Source organism: Papio anubis, chromosome 14 (genome assembly GCF_008728515.1).
Source record: "Papio anubis isolate 15944 chromosome 14, Panubis1.0, whole genome shotgun sequence".
Taxonomy (NCBI): Eukaryota; Metazoa; Chordata; class Mammalia; order Primates; family Cercopithecidae; genus Papio; species Papio anubis.
In genome coordinates this window covers 30,046,004-30,063,643 of record NC_044989.1, presented here as the reverse complement: position 1 = coordinate 30,063,643, position 17,640 = coordinate 30,046,004, and the positions used below count along the sequence as shown (strand labels likewise).

General features: G+C 48.4%; 1 protein-coding gene across 2 annotated transcripts in view; it reads right to left on the bottom strand.

The window, feature by feature from the left end:
- The window catches only part of LBH (LBH regulator of WNT signaling pathway), a 28,785-nt gene extending 12,280 nt beyond the window's left edge, over nt 1–16,505 (bottom strand). The window contains exons 1-4 of one of the 2 annotated variants that reach the window (XM_021924706.2): nt 16,205–16,462; nt 13,512–13,614; nt 5,805–5,839; nt 2,971–3,200 (exon numbers count right to left, since the gene is read on the bottom strand). In XM_021924706.2, the coding sequence (XP_021780398.2) occupies nt 3,086–3,200; nt 5,805–5,839; nt 13,512–13,614; nt 16,205–16,230 (279 nt within the window). In that variant the 5' untranslated portion in view covers nt 16,231–16,462 and the 3' untranslated portion in view covers nt 2,971–3,085. Of the gene's footprint in view, nt 1–2,970; nt 3,201–5,804; nt 5,840–13,511; nt 13,615–16,204 lie in introns of those variants that run through there. The other variant, XM_003908465.3, reaches the window with a different exon arrangement.
- Between the last annotated feature and the right edge of the window lie 1,135 nt (nt 16,506–17,640).

Genomic DNA, 17,640 nt, shown 5'->3' with positions numbered 1-17,640 from the left:
ATTTGTATTAAATATTGACTCCACCACATGTCACTTATATATGTGGCACAGTGAAATGGACAGTCGGCCCACAACATTTCTGCTGCTGACGGAAGTACAAGAGCGGTCGCGAGGAAAGCGGTCATGTGACGGAGTTGCCAGCTGAACTAGCCACTCGTGCCATGGAGCACCATTCTTCTTGAAAGAATGACCAACAAATTGTAGTTATTCCAACTTGGGTATTTGGCAGACATTTTCTCAAAAATGGACAAAGTGAGCCTGTCAGTTAGAGGAAAATGGCTGACAGTATTCATCATCAATGATAAAAATAGAGCTTTCAAGTGAAAATTAGAATTTTGGAAAAGTTGTATCAGCCACCACAAGCTTGACAGCTTCCTAATGCTTGAGATCAGTGGAGACATTAAGAAATGTGATTTTATGATATCATATAATGAAACGAGTCAACATTTTGAAGACCTGCATAACTCAGTGAACCCATATTTTCCAAATGATCAGAGCATTACACTAAGCATGGGTAAAAGATGCACTCAAAGTGCAAAATAGACTAATTAATTTTAGTGTACAAAAAGGTCACTGATAAGATTTCAGATATCACATTGCCACTAACATTTAAGAAACTACCACTTGTTGGCTGGGCACAGTGTTTCATGTCTATAATCCCAGCACTTTGGGAGGCTGAGGTGGAAGGACTGCTTGAGGCCAGGATTTCAAGACAAGCCTGGGCAACAGAGTGAGACCCTATCTCTACAATTAAAAAAAAAAAAATAGCCAGGCATGGTTGCACATATCTATAGTCATAGGTACTTGGGGAGGCTGAGGCAGGAGAATTGCTTGAGTCCAGGAGTTGGAGGCTGCAGTGAGCTATGATCATGCCATTGCGCTTTAGCCTAGGTGACAGAACAAAACACTGTCAAAAAAAAGGAAGGAAGGAAGGAAGGAAACAAACTACTACTTGACTACTACTTGTTGAATTTTATGAAGTACCAAAGAAACAAATCTGCATAGACTAGATATCCTTCATTGACTTCAACCAACACATACTGCAACAGATTGACTGGAGAAGCACATGAAAGTCTAGCCTAGTCTTCTATTAAACTAGACATTAAACAGACATGCAAAAATGTAGAACAATGCCTCTCTTCTCACCAAACAATTTCTGTTTTGGAAAATATATTTTTTATTAAAAACTTTTATTTATATTAACATGTAACAGTTTTGTTACTCTAAATGAATAAATAAAAAATTTTGAAAATTCTGTTTTAATTTCTGAAACAGTAAATATCAAAAGATATAATCAAAACAAAAGACATAATCATGAACAAAAGCTCTTTGGGTGGTCCTAAATAACTTTTAAGAGTGTAAAAGGGACTGAGACCAAAAGGTTTGAGAATAGTTGGCCTGGAGAAATAATCCTCTCAGTAAGACGACTATGGGCCAGGTGCGGTGGCTCACGCCTGTAATCCTGGCACTTTAAGAGGTAAGGCGGGCAGATCACTTGAGGTCAAGAGTTTGAGACCAGCCTGGCCAACATGGTGAAACCTCGTCTCTACTAAAAATATGAAAATTAGCCAGGCATAGTGGTGCACGCTTTTGATTCCAGCTACTTGGGAGGCTGAGGCACAAGAATCCCTTGAACCTGGGATGCAGAGGTTGCAGTGAGCTGGGATCGTACCACTGCACTCCAGCCTGGGTGACGGAGTAAGATTCTGTCTCAAGAAAAAAAAAAAAAAGACTATGTAAGTCAAGGTTGAAAAACAACATATTTTAAAACTGGTAAAGATTTGACGGGAACATAAAAGGTGCCTTCTGATATCTGAAAGGCTGATAGGTAGGGAAAGAACAGGTTTTTGCTTTTGTTTTTTAAACTCCAACGGGCACATCTTAGGATGAGGATGGTGGATTTCATGTCATTATTCAGCTTCTAATAAACACAGTAAGGATTAGCTCTTTCACTTACAGACATGGAAATCAGGCCCAAGTAGGTGATGTGAGTTGCCTGAGATGACACAGGTAGCAGCAAACCAAGATTAGAAACCAGTTATCCGGATTCTTAGTCTGTAATCCCTCTGTGCTGAGAGGTTCTGGGCTCTGTGTCACAGTGTCCAAAGAATACCTGCGTGACCCGATGTCAGGCTACTGTAGAGACATTCCTTATCAAGGTGATAGGACCAAGCTCAAAGCTGCCCTCCCTTCTGAGGAGCTACAGTGCTATCGCTTTGATTCTAAAGAAAGTATACATATCCGTGGTTTCCAAACTTTTAGTGTAGTCCCCAACAGAATTCTGAACAACTCTGTCTCCTTTCACATCTTCTAAAACCCTGATATATTATAAATATTAACATTTTAAAACCAAATATACATCCCACTCTTTTAAACGTACTCAGTGGATTACAAATACCGTAAGAATTTAACAGCAACCATGACCTATTAAAAAACTCAAGAACAAGCTCTTAAGTCAAATCTTGTATTCTTACCTTCTCTACGTAAAACTGTATTTCCATTGTACTTCTCCACACAATTTTTTCTTAATGTCATATATTTTTATGTTTGAAAGTTTTTCATCATTAGCTTTTCATACTTCTCTACAATAAAAAGATGTATTTATGCATATACGTTGACATTTAAAAAAATGTCCTATGACCTTAAGGCTTTGTTAATTTACAAATTCTGGATTGGTTTATTGTAGCTATTAGTATATAACTGATCAACCAACATAGCACAAATAATTATTAAACACAAAGGTAAATTTTTATTGAGGTTTCTTTTATTTTCTGTTTGTTTGAGACAGGATCACACTTTTACCCAGGCTACAGTGTAGTGATGCGATCTTAGCTCACTGCAGCCTCCACCTCCTAGGCTCCAGCGATCCTCCCAACCCAGTCCCTCAAGTAGCTGGGACTACAGGTGCACGCCACCATGCCTGGCTTTTTTTTTTTTTTTTTGTATTTTTTTTGTAGAGATGGGGTTTCCCTGTGTTGCTCAGGCTGGTCTCAAACTCCTGAGCTCAAGCAATCCGCCCACCTCAGCCTCTCAAAGTGCTGGGATTATAAGTGTGAGCCACACATCCAGCTTTAATGAAGGTTTCTTACTGTGATAGTGAGTTGAATTGCGACAGGTTCTCTTGTAAAGGGGAAGAAGGGCAGTTTTGAAGGAAAGGTAGGACAAGGAAGCAGGTGAAGCTAGTCTTCAGGAAATGCAATTTGCAAAAAGCAAGAGAAGAAGGCTTAAGATGTGGAAATGGATTTCCTGAAAACCCTCCCTGCTGTCATGTCCTTTGGAAAGTGTCCGTGAACCCCAGGGGCAGCTGTCCTCCCATTTTAACATTTTGTTAAAATGTGAGGTAGTACAAGCATTATTAAGAAGTAATTTGGCATACAAATCTCTAACACTCAACTGCCAATAAAAACAGTCAGGAAGGTTCCTGATGCTTCAACTGTCATACCTGAGGGGCACATGACCAAAGAGATACAGATTTTAGAGGATCCTAAAAGGATTGTGCTGTGGAATTTCACACTCATTTGAGCTGGTATGTCTCAGCCTCATGACACCGCCTTCATCATTCCTGTTGTGTCCACATACATGTCTTAGTTTTCCTTCACTCATTTGTTTAAAACATCCTTGTTTAAAAATCTACCACTACATAATGGAAAACTCGTCTTACATTTTTCAAGCTGTCTGTATAACACCTAAATGAACTTTGTAAACCATCAGGAGTATGTGGACCCTGCCGGAGCCCTGGCCTGGGCTATGTGTTGTAAATCACCTAGACTCTTGGACAGTTGTTGGGTAGAAGGCCCTTCGACACTGGGTCCAAGACTTCCATTATGTTAAGATCTACTTTTAAGAGTCCAGCCCAGGCCAGGCATGGTGGCTCATGCCTATAATTCCAGCAATTTTGGGAGGCTGAGGCAGGTGGATCGATTGAGGTCAGGAGTTCGAAACCAGCCTGGCCAACATGGAGAAACCTGTCTCTACTAAAAATGCAAAAACTAGTCAGGCATGCAGTGGGTGCCTGTAATCCCAGCTACTCAGGGGACCGAGGCAGGAAAATCACTTGAACCAGGGAGGCAGAGGTTGCAGTGAGTCGAGATCGTGTCACTGCACTCAAGCCCGGGCGACAGAGCAAGACTCCATCTCAAAAAAAAAAAAAAAAAAAAAAAGAGTCCAACCCATCCTTAATTCCAGGGAAGGAGTATTCCTCAACCATGAGTTATCCATGAGCCAGATCTGGAACCCCAGGAAAGCCAAGTTGGTTCAGAGACAAGGCATGCATCTGGTGAACCTTCTTGGGTCTCCAGAACAATGTAATTTTACATGGTTTACACAATGCTCAATGTCATTAATAGAATAAAGGAGACAAGCTGAGCAATTGCTGACCCACGTACATTTTTAATCCACAGAGGGGCCGGGCGCGGTGGCTCAAGCCTGTAATCCCAGCACTTTGGGAGGCCGAGACGGGCAGATCATGAGGTCAGGAGATCGAGACCATCCTGGCTAACACGGTGAAACCCCGTCTCTACTAAAAAATACAAAACCTAGCCGGGCGAGGTGGCAGGCGCCTGTAGTCCCAGCTACTCGGGAGGCTGAGGCAGGAGAATGGCGTAAACCCGGGAGGCGGAGCTTGCAGTGAGCTGAGATCCGGCCACTGACTCCAGCCTGGGCGACAGAGAGAGACTCCGTCTCAAAAAAAAAAAAAAAAATCCACAGAGGGTGTCAGTGTACCTACTATGGGACAAGAATATGATCACGAGCTATTTTGCAATGCTGGCTAAATGTTGCTTGAACATCATCAACCGTTATCATCACGCTTGAAGTAAGTTATTAACAAACAATAGGAAGATGTACAATATCTCCTAAACACTTTAAAATAGCCAAATATCTTTCTGACTCTATCCAAAAAGCTCTACCATTATCCCGTCTTTATAGATGTTCTACCCTGGAGATTCTATTTGCTAGAGCTTTCGATGCTGGGAGTTTATATTTTGATAAACTCTTTGATGTTTTCTGTTTTTAAGGTAACATATAATCAGGAGGCTTAATGATGCTGAATCTCTTTGAATCAGTAATTCTACTTCCAGGAACTTATGCCAAAGAAACGAATCAGACCTGTGCAGAGATTTCTGTAAAATGATGTTCAGAATAGTGTTCTTTGTAAGAACATAATATGCCACAACGTAAATATTCAGCATTAAGAAATGTTACATAACAGAATTTTACAAAGAAAACCAAATGACAAGAACACAGTCACGATATTATATTAAGTGAAAAAGGGATCCACTACAGCATGTACAGTACGGTCTCAATTTTATTTTTTAACTATAAGTGCATAGAAAAATACTGAAAGTAAACATACCAAAATGTTTCAGTGGTAGAAATATGGGTGTGGATTTTTTTCTCTTCACATGTCTCTGTATTTTCCTAAATTTCTATAAAGAATAAATATTGGCCAGGCGTGGTGGCTCACGCCTGTAATCCCAGCACTTCGGAGGCTGAGGCGGGCGGATCACTTGAGGTCAGGAGTTTGAGACCAGCCTGGCCAACATGGCAAAACCTCGTCTCTACTAAAAATACAAAAACTAGCCGGGCGTCGTGGCACATGACTATAATCTCAGCTACTCGGGAGGCTGAGGCAGGAGAATCACTTGAACCCGGGAGGCAGAGGTTGCAGTGAGCCGAGATTGCACCACTGTACTCCAGCCCGGGCCACAGAGTGAGACTCCATCTCAAAAAAAAAAAAAGAACAAATATTACCTTTATAATAATAACATACATGTAACAGTATATATACACAATCATACTTTTACCTTTTTTCAAGAAATCCTATTCCACAGACTCGATTCTAAGGAAACAGTATAAAGTATGAACAAAGATTTATAAAAAATTGTATATAAATTTTTATATACATATTTGCATATTTATAAGAGAAAATATATGTAACCTAAACATTTCAACAATTGAATGATAAATTATGTTTTAACTTTATGATATATTATACAGTTATTAAAAATGATAGCTTGGAATATTTTTAAGATAAATTATCATGATATAGTGCTAATGACTTAGATGCCATTAAGTAAAGCAGCAAAATACAACAATGTGTGATCCTGGCTACATAAAAACGTAAGTGCACTGGGAAAGAAGGCAAAGATGCTAAATTGTTAACCATTGTGATTTATGCATGGTGAAATTGTGGTGACTGTAAAACAAAAAAGTTTAAGAAAGAAAATAGGTCGGGTGCGGTGGCTCCTGCCTGTAATCCTGGCACTTTGGGAGGCTGAGGCGGGAGGATCACTTGAGGGCAGGAATTCGAGACCAGCCTGGCCAACATTGTGAAACCCCATCTCTACTCATAAAAATACAAAAATTAGCCCAACATGGTGGCACACACTTGTAGTCCCACCTACTCGAGAGGCTGAGGCAGGAGATTCCCTTGAACCTGGGAGGTGGAGGTTGCAGTGAGTGGAGATTGCGCCATTGTATTTCAGCCTGGGCAACAAGAGCAAAATTCCATCTCAAAAAAAAAAAAAAAAAAAGAAAGAAAGAAAGGAAGAAAATAAAAACAAAAATTCCATAATGAGTATATGTTTCTTTTAAAATTGGAAAAGTAAGCATAAAAAGAATAAAATACATATTTTATCAATAAAAATATGAAATTGCCAACAAAGAGGGAAAGGGAAGGAAAAATTTCCTATAATTAAAACGCTAATCTAAAACAACCACTTATTAGCCCCCATCTGCCCTTACAGTTGTGTGTGTGAATGTGTGTGTTGGTGGATGTGGGCTGGCACCACTGCCTATATCCATGGGGATAAGTGGCTGACCTCAAGGCCACCTACTAAATTAGGGCTTGTATGCAGGGCTACATCTAGTGAAAATGCTGAGAAATTGGGAAAGCCAAGGATAGCTCTTAAATCCAGTTTGAACAAGTGCTTTAAGCTCTCCTAAGAAAAGGTGGAAGATGAATTCATGATATATTTTAAATTCTGTTTGGGAACCACCAAATCAAGTTAGGAGAAAGTCAGGCTTAGACACCAACTATATCTGTACTGAAATTTATGAGTGCCCTCTTTGCTCAGACCAATTCTATTTTATGTGAGAAATCCAGAACTTTCCTTCCCATTGGTTCAAATAAAATTCCTGGCTGAGAGGCAAGGAGTGGATGAGTTTCAGCTAAATGCTTGGGGTCTCTTCCACACAGTTTACCTAAATAAGCTACTGCCGGTGCGAGGCAATTAAGTCCACCAGAAAGGGGGCTTCAGGGGGCTCCCAAAGTTTCCTTGAGGTTAAAATGCTAGCTTGAAAACAGTTTGGAGAAAGCTTTGGGTAAATTTAAATTGTTTTTCAAGATGGGCCTGTGTAATAAGGGGCCCTCCCTCAGCCCAGGAAGGAAGCAGAGGATTTGATGTGCTGATAACAACGCCTTCCTGAGCTGCGCTTGAGGACAAGGGAAGGGCAGGTGGCGAGGTGAGAGGCAGGCAGAGGCAGCACAGAAGCTACTAGACTGGGAAGGAATGAAGCCCCAGCAAGTCTAAGCCCTGTGTGAATGAGGGCCTGTCTTCATATCCTCTGAGGATTACTTCAGGACTCAGGCCTGCAAGATCATTTCAGGACATTTACTAGACACCCAGGAATAGCTCTTGGCTACAGTCACAACATTCGCCACCCAAACTCATCCCTTTCCCTAACAGTACCATCCTTTCTGTCCAACGTGGGAGACCGGGCCTACTGAGAGAAAATGCTGATCCTATAAAAACTGGCTTCCTGAGACTGCCAAGATAAAAGGATTCTCAGTGCAGGACGGGGAGAGAGGAAGGGCCGATCCATCATCCAGGCTCATTCAGCAACTATTTGTAGGACACTGTGCCCAGCGTCTTAGAAACAAAGAGCAGTCTAAGACACAGCACCTGGCTCAGCAGAGAGATGAACACATAACCTCTTGGAGAGAGAGGTATCAGGCCCAACACAGGCCCCTTGAGAGGAGGCTGGGATGTATGGCTCTAGTATGCAACGTGTTGGCTGGGAAAGTGAAGAAAGCTTGTTCTCTCCCTGGCCAGGCTACAGACTCACTGTTGTGACCAGGGGGCTCATGGGGGCCAGGAGGAAAGCCCCATGGGTGTAATTCCAGCCGTCTGCAGGGTAGTGTAAGAGGAAAGGTGATGGATCCTCACACAAAGTAGACTTGCTCTGAACAAGGTGAACAATGACTCACATAGAGGCAGAATGTGCAGACACGGGCCCAGTGCCACCCAGAGAAATATATGATTTGTGCTTTTGAGACCAGTGGCCCTAACTGCCTGTCCTACATCCCATTCCTACGATTTTTATCAAGGAGAGAGGCGGGTGGAGGGAGTAGGGATAGGAGAAAAGAAAGTTGTTGCAATTCCAGGAACATGTGTCCGTGGCTGGATGCCTCCTGCCAAATGTTTTGGAATTTTAGCTCTATGTCTCTCCAGGGACTACTGAGGCCTTTTAAGTCTGACATTGTGAAAGATGTTTCCTGGCGACCATGGGACTTGCGTGTAGCTGCTCAGCAGCGCCTCCCAAACTCTTGAGGACATGTGGGGTACTACAGCTGGGAGTAACCAATGAGACAGAGGTAATGAGGAGGCAGATAGAGTGGACGCGTTATGCCCAGAATGGCCTCGTGAGCTGGTGGGGGACAGAGGCCACAGACCAGAAACCTTCTCAAGGGCTTAACCCGCCACCTGTTTCCACACACACATTCCACCCAGGTAGAACCGGTAGAGTGAAGCCAGGCTCAGGAGGTCTCCATCAAGAGAGGCTCAGCAGAGATGTGAGCAAAGAGAAGGGGTTTCCGAGCTACCGCCTAACTTCAGCGATGAAATTGAGCCTGTTCTTTGAGAGACGAGTTGCTGCTTCTGACAAAGAGTGGGAAGGGCCAACATGGAGAGACCTCGTCTCTACTAAAAATACAAAAAATTAGCCGGGCGTGGTGGCACACTCCTGTAGTCCCAGCTACTCGGGAGGCTGAGGCAGGAGAATCGCTTGAACCCAGGAGGTGGAGGTTGTAGTGAGCAGAGATCGCGCCACTGCACTCCAGCCTGGGCGACAGAGCAAGACTCCATCTCAAAAAAAAAAAAAAAAAAAAAAAAAAAAAGAGTGGGGAGGAGGGAGGAGTGAGAGAAATGAGGTGGCTATTTCTGGACCTGAGAGATAAAGGGGCAAGAGATCCTGTGCCGGGAGAGGCTGGCCGTCCACCCTCAGTGGTCCTTCAGACCACTCCTCAATGCAGGGCCATAGCTGAGGCTCTCAAACTGCACGAGGCAAATACTAAGGCTGAGGCAAGAGAGATCAGCCCCCTAGCCTGCTCTTCCCTACCACAGAAAGCACCAGGACATCACTCCCTCCCACGTGGGAATGCAGGAAGCTCTCAGCTCTGTTTATCAAAGGGAATGAGTGGTGCACACCAGCACTGTGCTGTGTGAAGAAATCGCTCCTCCTGGCTTCCTCCCTCCCAGAGCATCCTCCCTCGCTGCCCTGAGGAGGGGAGCCCGATGCTTGCCTGACTGACGGATGTCAAATGGAGGGGGATGTGACCAAGAATAAAAGCAGAAGGAATCAAAGGGCAGCCAGGAAGGGATGTTGCTGATTAAAGAAGCTTAAAGAGCCTGGGGAGGGATAATGTGCTCAGACTTTGGTCCAGGTGCTTTAGAAGGAACAGTTTTAAATGAAAACCAAGGAGCCACATCTGTATCTAGACCTTAGCTGGGGTGATGAAACTCTAGAAGCCTTGGCTGCTGTGCTGAGGAAGTTAGAGTAGCAAGGCCAGGGTCCCAGTGCCCTCGGGTGGAGGCAGTGTGGGTGCTCACAGGTAAACTCCCAGGACCCTTCCCCAGACAAAGCCCAGGCCAATTCGGGCACAGCATTGAAGGAGACCCAGTTGCAGAGGCATTCCCCAACACCATATTTTTAAGAGTCCCTGGAGACAAGGAAGCAGCCGCTGACTTGCTTCCTTGAATTAGGGTGAGGAAGAAGGCACCGGGGCAGCAGAAATTCCTGTTCCACAGGCTGGATGGAGGTGGGGAGGGAGCTGCTGCCATCAGGGAAATCAACATCCTGCTGGAGAGCCTCCCACTCAGCTGGTTAGCTGGCCGCCACCCACAGCCCGCCTGCCCAAAATGTACTCACACTTTCTAGTAACCATTTACTCACCCACCCCACAGGGTGTCACAATTCATGTCAAGTGAATGTGCACACGTGGATTTCCCTTACTGAACTGCCTCTCCAAACGAATGTTACTACAAAACAAGGCACCAGCCCGCAACACAGCCCTAACTGCCCCAGGACAGCAGCTAGGGCTTCCTTGAATCTTTCAGGGGAATAAAAGGGCATCTCTCTGAAACCTTGGTAGGCATGAGCCTGAGCAGGCCCTTTCCAGAAGCTAAGGCAGAAGAGAAGGTGGCCAGCTTTAGAATCACGAGACTCCACTTTATGGAAATAATCACCGCCCACTTATAGCATTTAGGCACCTTGGGTGGGGGTGGGGTACAAAGATGAAGATAAGTCCTCCCTTGCCTTCGAGGACCTAGGCAAAGAGAAGGTAAAGCAGAACCCATATCCTTGAAGCAGCGCGGCATCATTGGTAAGTATAGAATGCCACAGGCATTAAAAGAAAGGTCACATCTGGTACAGAGAAATCAGGAAAGCTTCATTCTCGGTAGATCTGCAAGGTAGGGAAGTGACTGACGAAGTCCAACGTGCCATTTATTTGATGACTTTGTTTTCAAGGTCAAATCACAAGCCTGAGATCCTATTTCATCTGCCAAGTCTGGACTGATGTCTCCTTCCCATTCTCAGTTCCTTAGAAAAGCAGGTCTCCGTAAAAGTCACGTACTATTATTATCCTTAGGAGGAACGCCAAGAACAGAGCTCCGAGATCTGCCCCCAGCCCTGAGCTGAGCCGGAAAAGGCACAGGGAAGGGGCTCCAGCCAAGTGCCAGTCCCAGCCAATCCTCAGAGCTCTGGTGGGAATGTGTCTAATTGGATGGCACTAGCTTTGAGTGGGCGCAGAGAATATCTGTCACACAGCAATTGTCAGACCAGCTCACTGCACAGCCCTGCCCCCGGCATAAACAGGGGCGAGCCCAGGGGTGTCTGAAGGTATAAGAACATTACCTTAGAGATGGAGCTGCCCTCTCAAAGTCCTAATTTTCTTTCAAAGCCCAGCCCCAGTCTGCCCTCCCTCTGATTCTGTCAGTTGGATTTCATTGTTGCTGTCAATGCCTGGACTCACTGTAGCTTCTGTATGTCCCACACCTGGACTGACTGCACCACCTGTGTTCCAGATGTTTATGTAGATGCTGGGTTCTTACAAGGGTCCTGGACCCTGGGCACGGAGGCCAGCACAGCAGGTTGCACAGGGAAAGTGCCCCTAAATATTGCAAGGTTAAATACTACAATCTCCCTTTCCTCTTCACCAGGCAACCATGAGACCTTTCTGAAATCAGAAAAGTTGTGAAAAATTGTGACCAGAGTGCTTTGAAGTTCCAAGTAAGATATTTTGGAACTGGGGAGTGGTCCCCATTAAGGCAGCAGACACATTTCCTGGGAGGGGGCTCTGAGAACTGGGCCCTCAGTCCAGCACCACGAGGGAAGATTTGAGGATCCTTTGCTCAGGCATTGCCAAGATGTGTCAGGCACCCAGAGGCGATTTTATTTTCCTCCTGCCCTTGCAGCCCCAGTGTGGCCTTCCTCCCCCAGCTCCTTCCTCCCTCATCACCTGCCCTGAGTCTCAGGTCCTGCAGAATGGCCTGAAGGACTTGAAGCATTGAGAAAACTGCCCTATAGGGCCTGGCCGTTTATCCTGGGATGTGTTTAAAAGGAAAATATGAAAAGTACACACAAGACGAACAGATGACTGCATTTGGAAAGGTTCTGTGATGGAAATCTAAAAACCCAGAACCGAAAGACAACCTCACCTGTAACCACAGAGATTCAGTCTGACTCAGGGGCTTGGAAACTGCTACCCAAAACCCCCTGGCTGGGCCAGGAAACTTCTACCCCTCCCACCAGGTTGGGGGGCCCTCAATTGTATTCCTCAGATCCACTCTGGGGGAGGAGGGTAGAAAAGTCAAACGGTAGGAAAGAGAGTTCCCCCTTGCCCCATACACCCCCTTCAGGCTAATGGCTACTTATTTCCAGTCAGCAAGACTGCCAACACAGACAAAACAAAGGGGCCTCCTTAGTCTCCCAAGTGTGTCTGAAGTCATGTGAGCCTGCCTGAGCTTTTAGCTTGGTTCTATCTGATTACTCTCCCTCCATGGCACCCACTCTGGCTCCCTGGCTTTCTATTTGTTTTGTTTTGTTTTTTTAATTTACAAAATAAATGTCCCTGGAATAGTTCTCAGGAATGACCAGCCAGAGTCAACCTAGACCCTAGTGGAACCAAGCCATGGTGTGGATAAACAATACATCAGAAGGACAAGGCTCTGGGGTTAGACAGACTCCAGTCACTGACTCAGGCTGAGCCATTTCCTCATCTGTGAACAGGGTGAGGATCCCCACCTGGGAGCCGTTGTGAGGTGTGAGCAAGGTAGCGTCTGTAGAGTACTTGGTGTGCAGTGGCCATACCTTCATGTCTGTAGCATGGACCCATCACACTCCCTTTCGACTTCCCTGGGCTGGCCATCCTACACAACTTCCCTAGCCCCAAGGTCTTCCTTAAGAACAGACTCCTCCCTCTCCCCAGTTTAACAACATAGGAACTCTCCTCCAAAGCCCTAAACCAGCTCATAGCCCAGAGGGAACTGCAGGTGCTCCACGGCCCCGCCCCCCCATCCCAGGGGCAGTAGAGAGGCAGCAGGGCAAGCCACAGAAGAGGGCTGGGGTGAGAGTCCAGAGGGCTCACTCCGGTCCCTTTTTGTGGTCCTTGTGCATTTTGGATCCACCAGACAGGATGATCTCCAAGCAAGATCCCAGCAATAACATCCCTGAGCTAGCCTCCCTTTGGGAAAATCTCTTCCTCTCTAAGTGGTTTGAATGTTAACTCTGAATCAACAGGTCAACAATCAGCCCAAGGAAGAAAGCAGCATTGGACATGGCTATCCCCACCAGACCACCCTTCTGCAGAAGCCCCCGACAGCAATGCTTCTACTACCCCAGGCATGGCTGGGAAGGAAAGTTCTGGTCTCAATCGACTACACAAATCACTTGCTCCTTTGCTGCGGTGAATGGGAAAGTTCACAGAGCCAGTAGGGTTAATTCATCACAATGGCTAATGCTTCCTGAGCCCTTATCTGTCCCAGACTACGAATGCCTTCTACACATCCACTGGTCACCGTCATGGTGAATCTTTACCGCAATCTTAGGAGATAAGAACGATGTCGTCCCATTTTACAGATGAAGAAACTGAGGCTTACTGGCATTAGGGGACTCTGCCACAGTCCATGGCTCTTACAAGTGACACTGGGATGCAAAACCAAGTCTGTCCCCACCCCCAACAAAAGCCACTAGGCTCTAAAGAGTCAAGAGGGAAGCCAGGACTTACTCACCTGGTAGGAAAGTCCATCCTTGCGGGGGCTGAGGCCGATCTCCTCCATGGGCTGGGTGTTCATCATCACCTCAGTCATCTCGGCCGATCTCAGATAGTCGGGGCTGCCAAGAAACCCAGACCAAAAGTCAACAAACATATGCACTTTCACATTCCTAACTCTTCATGCATTCACTGCTATGGGATCAGGGGACTGTCTGGAGACAGGAAGAGAGGTGTTCAAAACAGAACTTGCAGAAAAACAAGCTCACACCCTGAGGAAGTGCCTTGCAAGCCCACAGCCCCAGGGCTCAGCCCCAACAGACAAAGCTCATTGTCTGCAGACCTCTCAGGCAAACCTCTTCTCTCCTCTCTTATACTCTAGTCCCCACTGGCACAGAGGGACCCCGAATGTTTCTTCAAATGACAGAACTAGAGAAACCAAAACAATAGGTAGCTGAGTCCATCTGTCTATATTAAAACCAATTCAACCACATCTCCCTTCACCTCTCCAACTAAGAATAAAAATAATCCTCACATGAATTTTCCAAAGGGGAACTCTATATATTATTATTACATAATAGCAATAACAGGTCAACTGGAGGGAAACAAAGTCCAATCATACAGCTTTCCTAAATTTCTGTCTCTCTGGTGCTCCTTTTGGCAAAATGCTCCACTTAAAGCCCCAAGGGGTCAGCTTTTCTGCAAGTTTCACATCTGCCATCCAACCCCTTTCTCTAGCCCCAGACACAGCAGCTGCTTGCTCGCAGCTTGAAAAACATCCCCTGGATTAAAAGCCTTAAGGATACCCGACTCTGATTGCAAAGGAAATTTCCAGAGGGGCCAAGTTGGCCCACCGATGGCTGACATGTAAAAGTGCCTTGTACTCTCTAAGCAGGATACGAATATTCCGTTATCCTTGCACAAGCTCTGGGCACATATAGGATCCTGTGCACATAATGCTGAACATAAGCACCAAATCCAGGTACCTGCTACACAGCAGCCAATGCTTTCCAGCACCGTGCCTGTGCACACGGTTTAAAACAAAAATGTTTTTTTGTTTTGAGGGGGGATATCTAAGGAAACAGGGGTACCAGATTCCTCTTCAATTGTATGGTTAGAAACAGAAACAATAGGTTCTAGGCTCTGCCCCTCAAGAGCTGTGTGATCTTGAACAAGTCCTGTAACTTCTCTGAGCCACAAGTGTCCTGTTTGTCTGTTACTCTGATGCTAACAGTGCATACTTCACAGTTAGGTTAAGGGTTAATGTCTGCACAAAAGCATTGCAAGCTACAAAGTGCTAATCGATGAAATAATCTTAAATCTTAATTTCCCATAATACTTCTAATGGGCCCAAGCACCCACCTTGGTAAATTTTGAGCAGCCAAAGGCACAAAGCCTCTAACAGCCTTTAAAGCCTCACGTATAATAAGGCACCTAGGGAGAGGCAAGGGAGGGGCACCCACAAGAAGGGTACACAAGCCTCGGGGTGGGGGAACTTGAACTGTTGAGAGAGGGAAGTTCAGTCCCCTCTCTAAACACTGACAGGCTGGGATGGGGGCGGGGAGACTAAGAAGATGCGGGGCTTTGGGGCCAAGTTTAGGTTCGGGAGCTGGCCCCTGCAAAGGCAGTTTCCTCCCGGGTCCTGGAAAGGCTGTTGGCGACCTCCAAAGAAAGGAGCCAGAAGAGCGCCCACAGGGCGAAGAGCCTGACGTAGGGGCGGCTCTTCTTCGCTCGGGGCTGTGGCGCCGGCCCGAAAAGTTGAAGCGAGAAGCATGAACTTTCCGCTTCCTGAGCCAGGCCGGACCCCGCCGAGGCTTGCGCCGGGTTTCCCTTCGCTCAGCGCCTGCCAGAGACATGGGGCCGAGCTCCCCACGTCCGCACCTGAGAGCGCGCTCCGGGGCCGCCAGCGCTCGCCCCCGGCCGCTTCTCGTCTAACCCAGCGCAGGAAGGAAGAAACCGCCGGCAAGGAAGTCCCAGCAGCCAGGGGCCTGCCTCTCTCTGCAGCCCTCCCGGCTCCGATCCCTAGTCCGGGGCAAACCTCCGACGCCCCGCGCCCGTCCCGGGCTCCTTCCCCCACAGCACGGCGAAGGCGGCTCCTCCCAGTCCCGATCCCCACCACTGTGCGTCGGTTTTTAGAGGCCACGGAGAGGGCAGGGGTTGAGAGGCTGCAGTGTGTGCCCTGCTGCTTGTGGCTTTAGTGGGGTTATGTGTGGGGAGAGCGTTTCCCGCCCCCCACCCCCCGGAGCTCTGCAAACCCGGCGGCTGCACCAGCTCAGCCCCGCTGCAGCCGGCCTCGACGTTGAGACTTGCATGCAAACAAAAAGAAAAAGAGGAGGGGCCCGGGAAGAGCAGGAGCCCCCCTGCGCCAAGCGGGGCGCGCGCCTCCTGCAGCTCTCCGCATAGGGGGGTTTCACCGGGGGGGGGATTCACACGTGACCCCTGGCTCCCCCGCCAACCAATACAAACCCTCCGGCCGTCACTTGGGTGAGGGCTCCGAGTTCACGTCCTTTGTCTGGATGTTCTCAGCACCCCCTCCCCCCACCCCCACCTTTGCAACCTTGATGTTGACTCCTGCGCGGGCTCGGGCGGCGGGTTAGCGCTGAGCGACCGCGCCGCCGGCTACCCTCGCACCCGGAGCCGGCACGAAGCAGGCGCCCGGACCCGCAGCCACCGCCGCCAGACGGACGCCCGCCGCAGGCGCAGGGTACTCACCAGTGAATGGGGAAATATATAGACATGAAGTCCTAGGGCAGGCTGACACACGCCCCTGTGATTTAAAAACGGTCCCTGCGTCCCGAGTGAGGATGACACGGGCGCAGACAGGCACGGCAGGCGGCCTAGTGCGGGCACCTGGCGCTCGCCGTCCGCCTTCCCAGGACAGCCCCACGGCCAGCAGCGTCTGCAAGGCGCACACAACTCCCCGCTCTCCACCGAGCTCTCAACCCCACAAAGAACCCGGGAAGCCGTATTTATAGGGGCCGGGGCGGGGCTTGGCCCCGAGAGGCCCCGCCCTCCCTCGCCCACTCCTGGAATAACGTCACCAAAATCATGAATGGCTTCAGCGCTGGCGGCGGCTCGGGGGCGCGCTCGGCTCTGCTCCCGGGGCCGTGGTTCGCTGCGGCTCCGAGCCCGGCCCCCTCCCGCGGCTCTCCCACGCGCACACGGGCTCACTCACACCAGCCCGGACTCCGCGTCCGCACCAGCCCGGACTCCGCGTACGCGCCGCTGCCCCCTCACAACCCCCTCCGCGTACATCCCGGACTCTAGCGCGGCGGAGTGGGCGCGAGGAGGGCGCGGGGGCAGCTCCGGACGTGACCGCTTGGCGGCCGCGCTGCGCCGGGGTAGGGCGCCCGCCACTCCTCCACCCCGGCCACCGGCGCCAGCGTCCTCCTTCCCATCCACTGGTTGTCCCCCAGCCCGCACCTCGGGACCCCTCTGAAGCGTTTGTTCCCCCGACTAGGCCTCTCCCTGGAATCCTCGCCCCCAGCCTTGCGATCAGCGCGGGTAAACAAGAGCATGGTTAAAGAAGAAGCGGTGGGAAGGTGGGAGAGACGCGGAGCCGGGGGATCGAGTGCCCACGGGGCGCGTTGGCTTGCGAAGGGCTGGTCTGCAGCCCTGAGTTCTGTGGAAGGTTTTATTTGTGGGAGCAAGGATGTGGTGTCGTCCTGGGTAGGGTTTTTCCATTGCAGATACACACACACGTACGCACGGTCCGCAGCGGGGGCAGAGGGTGCGGGCGGGCGGTGTGCGCGCCGTCCCCCATCCTTGACTCCCACGTCTCCTCCGAGGAGTCGCTCATGACAGCAGAAACAAAGAGCTTTAGCCGAACGCCTCCCACACTGCCCAGGAATTGCAGCTCCGGGCGTCTGTCCAGGAAGGCAAAGCTGCGCAGCCCCCCAGAGCCACATGATGGGAGTCTCACTCCGGACCCAGCGCTGCCCCTCTGTGGCCTTCCGCTTCAATTACGCCTGTAAAATGGCTTTAGAACCCTGACCTACCCGTGTATAGGGGCTAGGGAAAGGGGGCGCGGGGCGATCAAAAACTAAGCAAAATTAAATCGGCTTTGAAGTTAATCAGCTCTTTAAAAGAAAGGCAGTGAGTGTACTGAATCCCTATATAGGTGCTTGAAAGTGGAAACGCATAGCTTA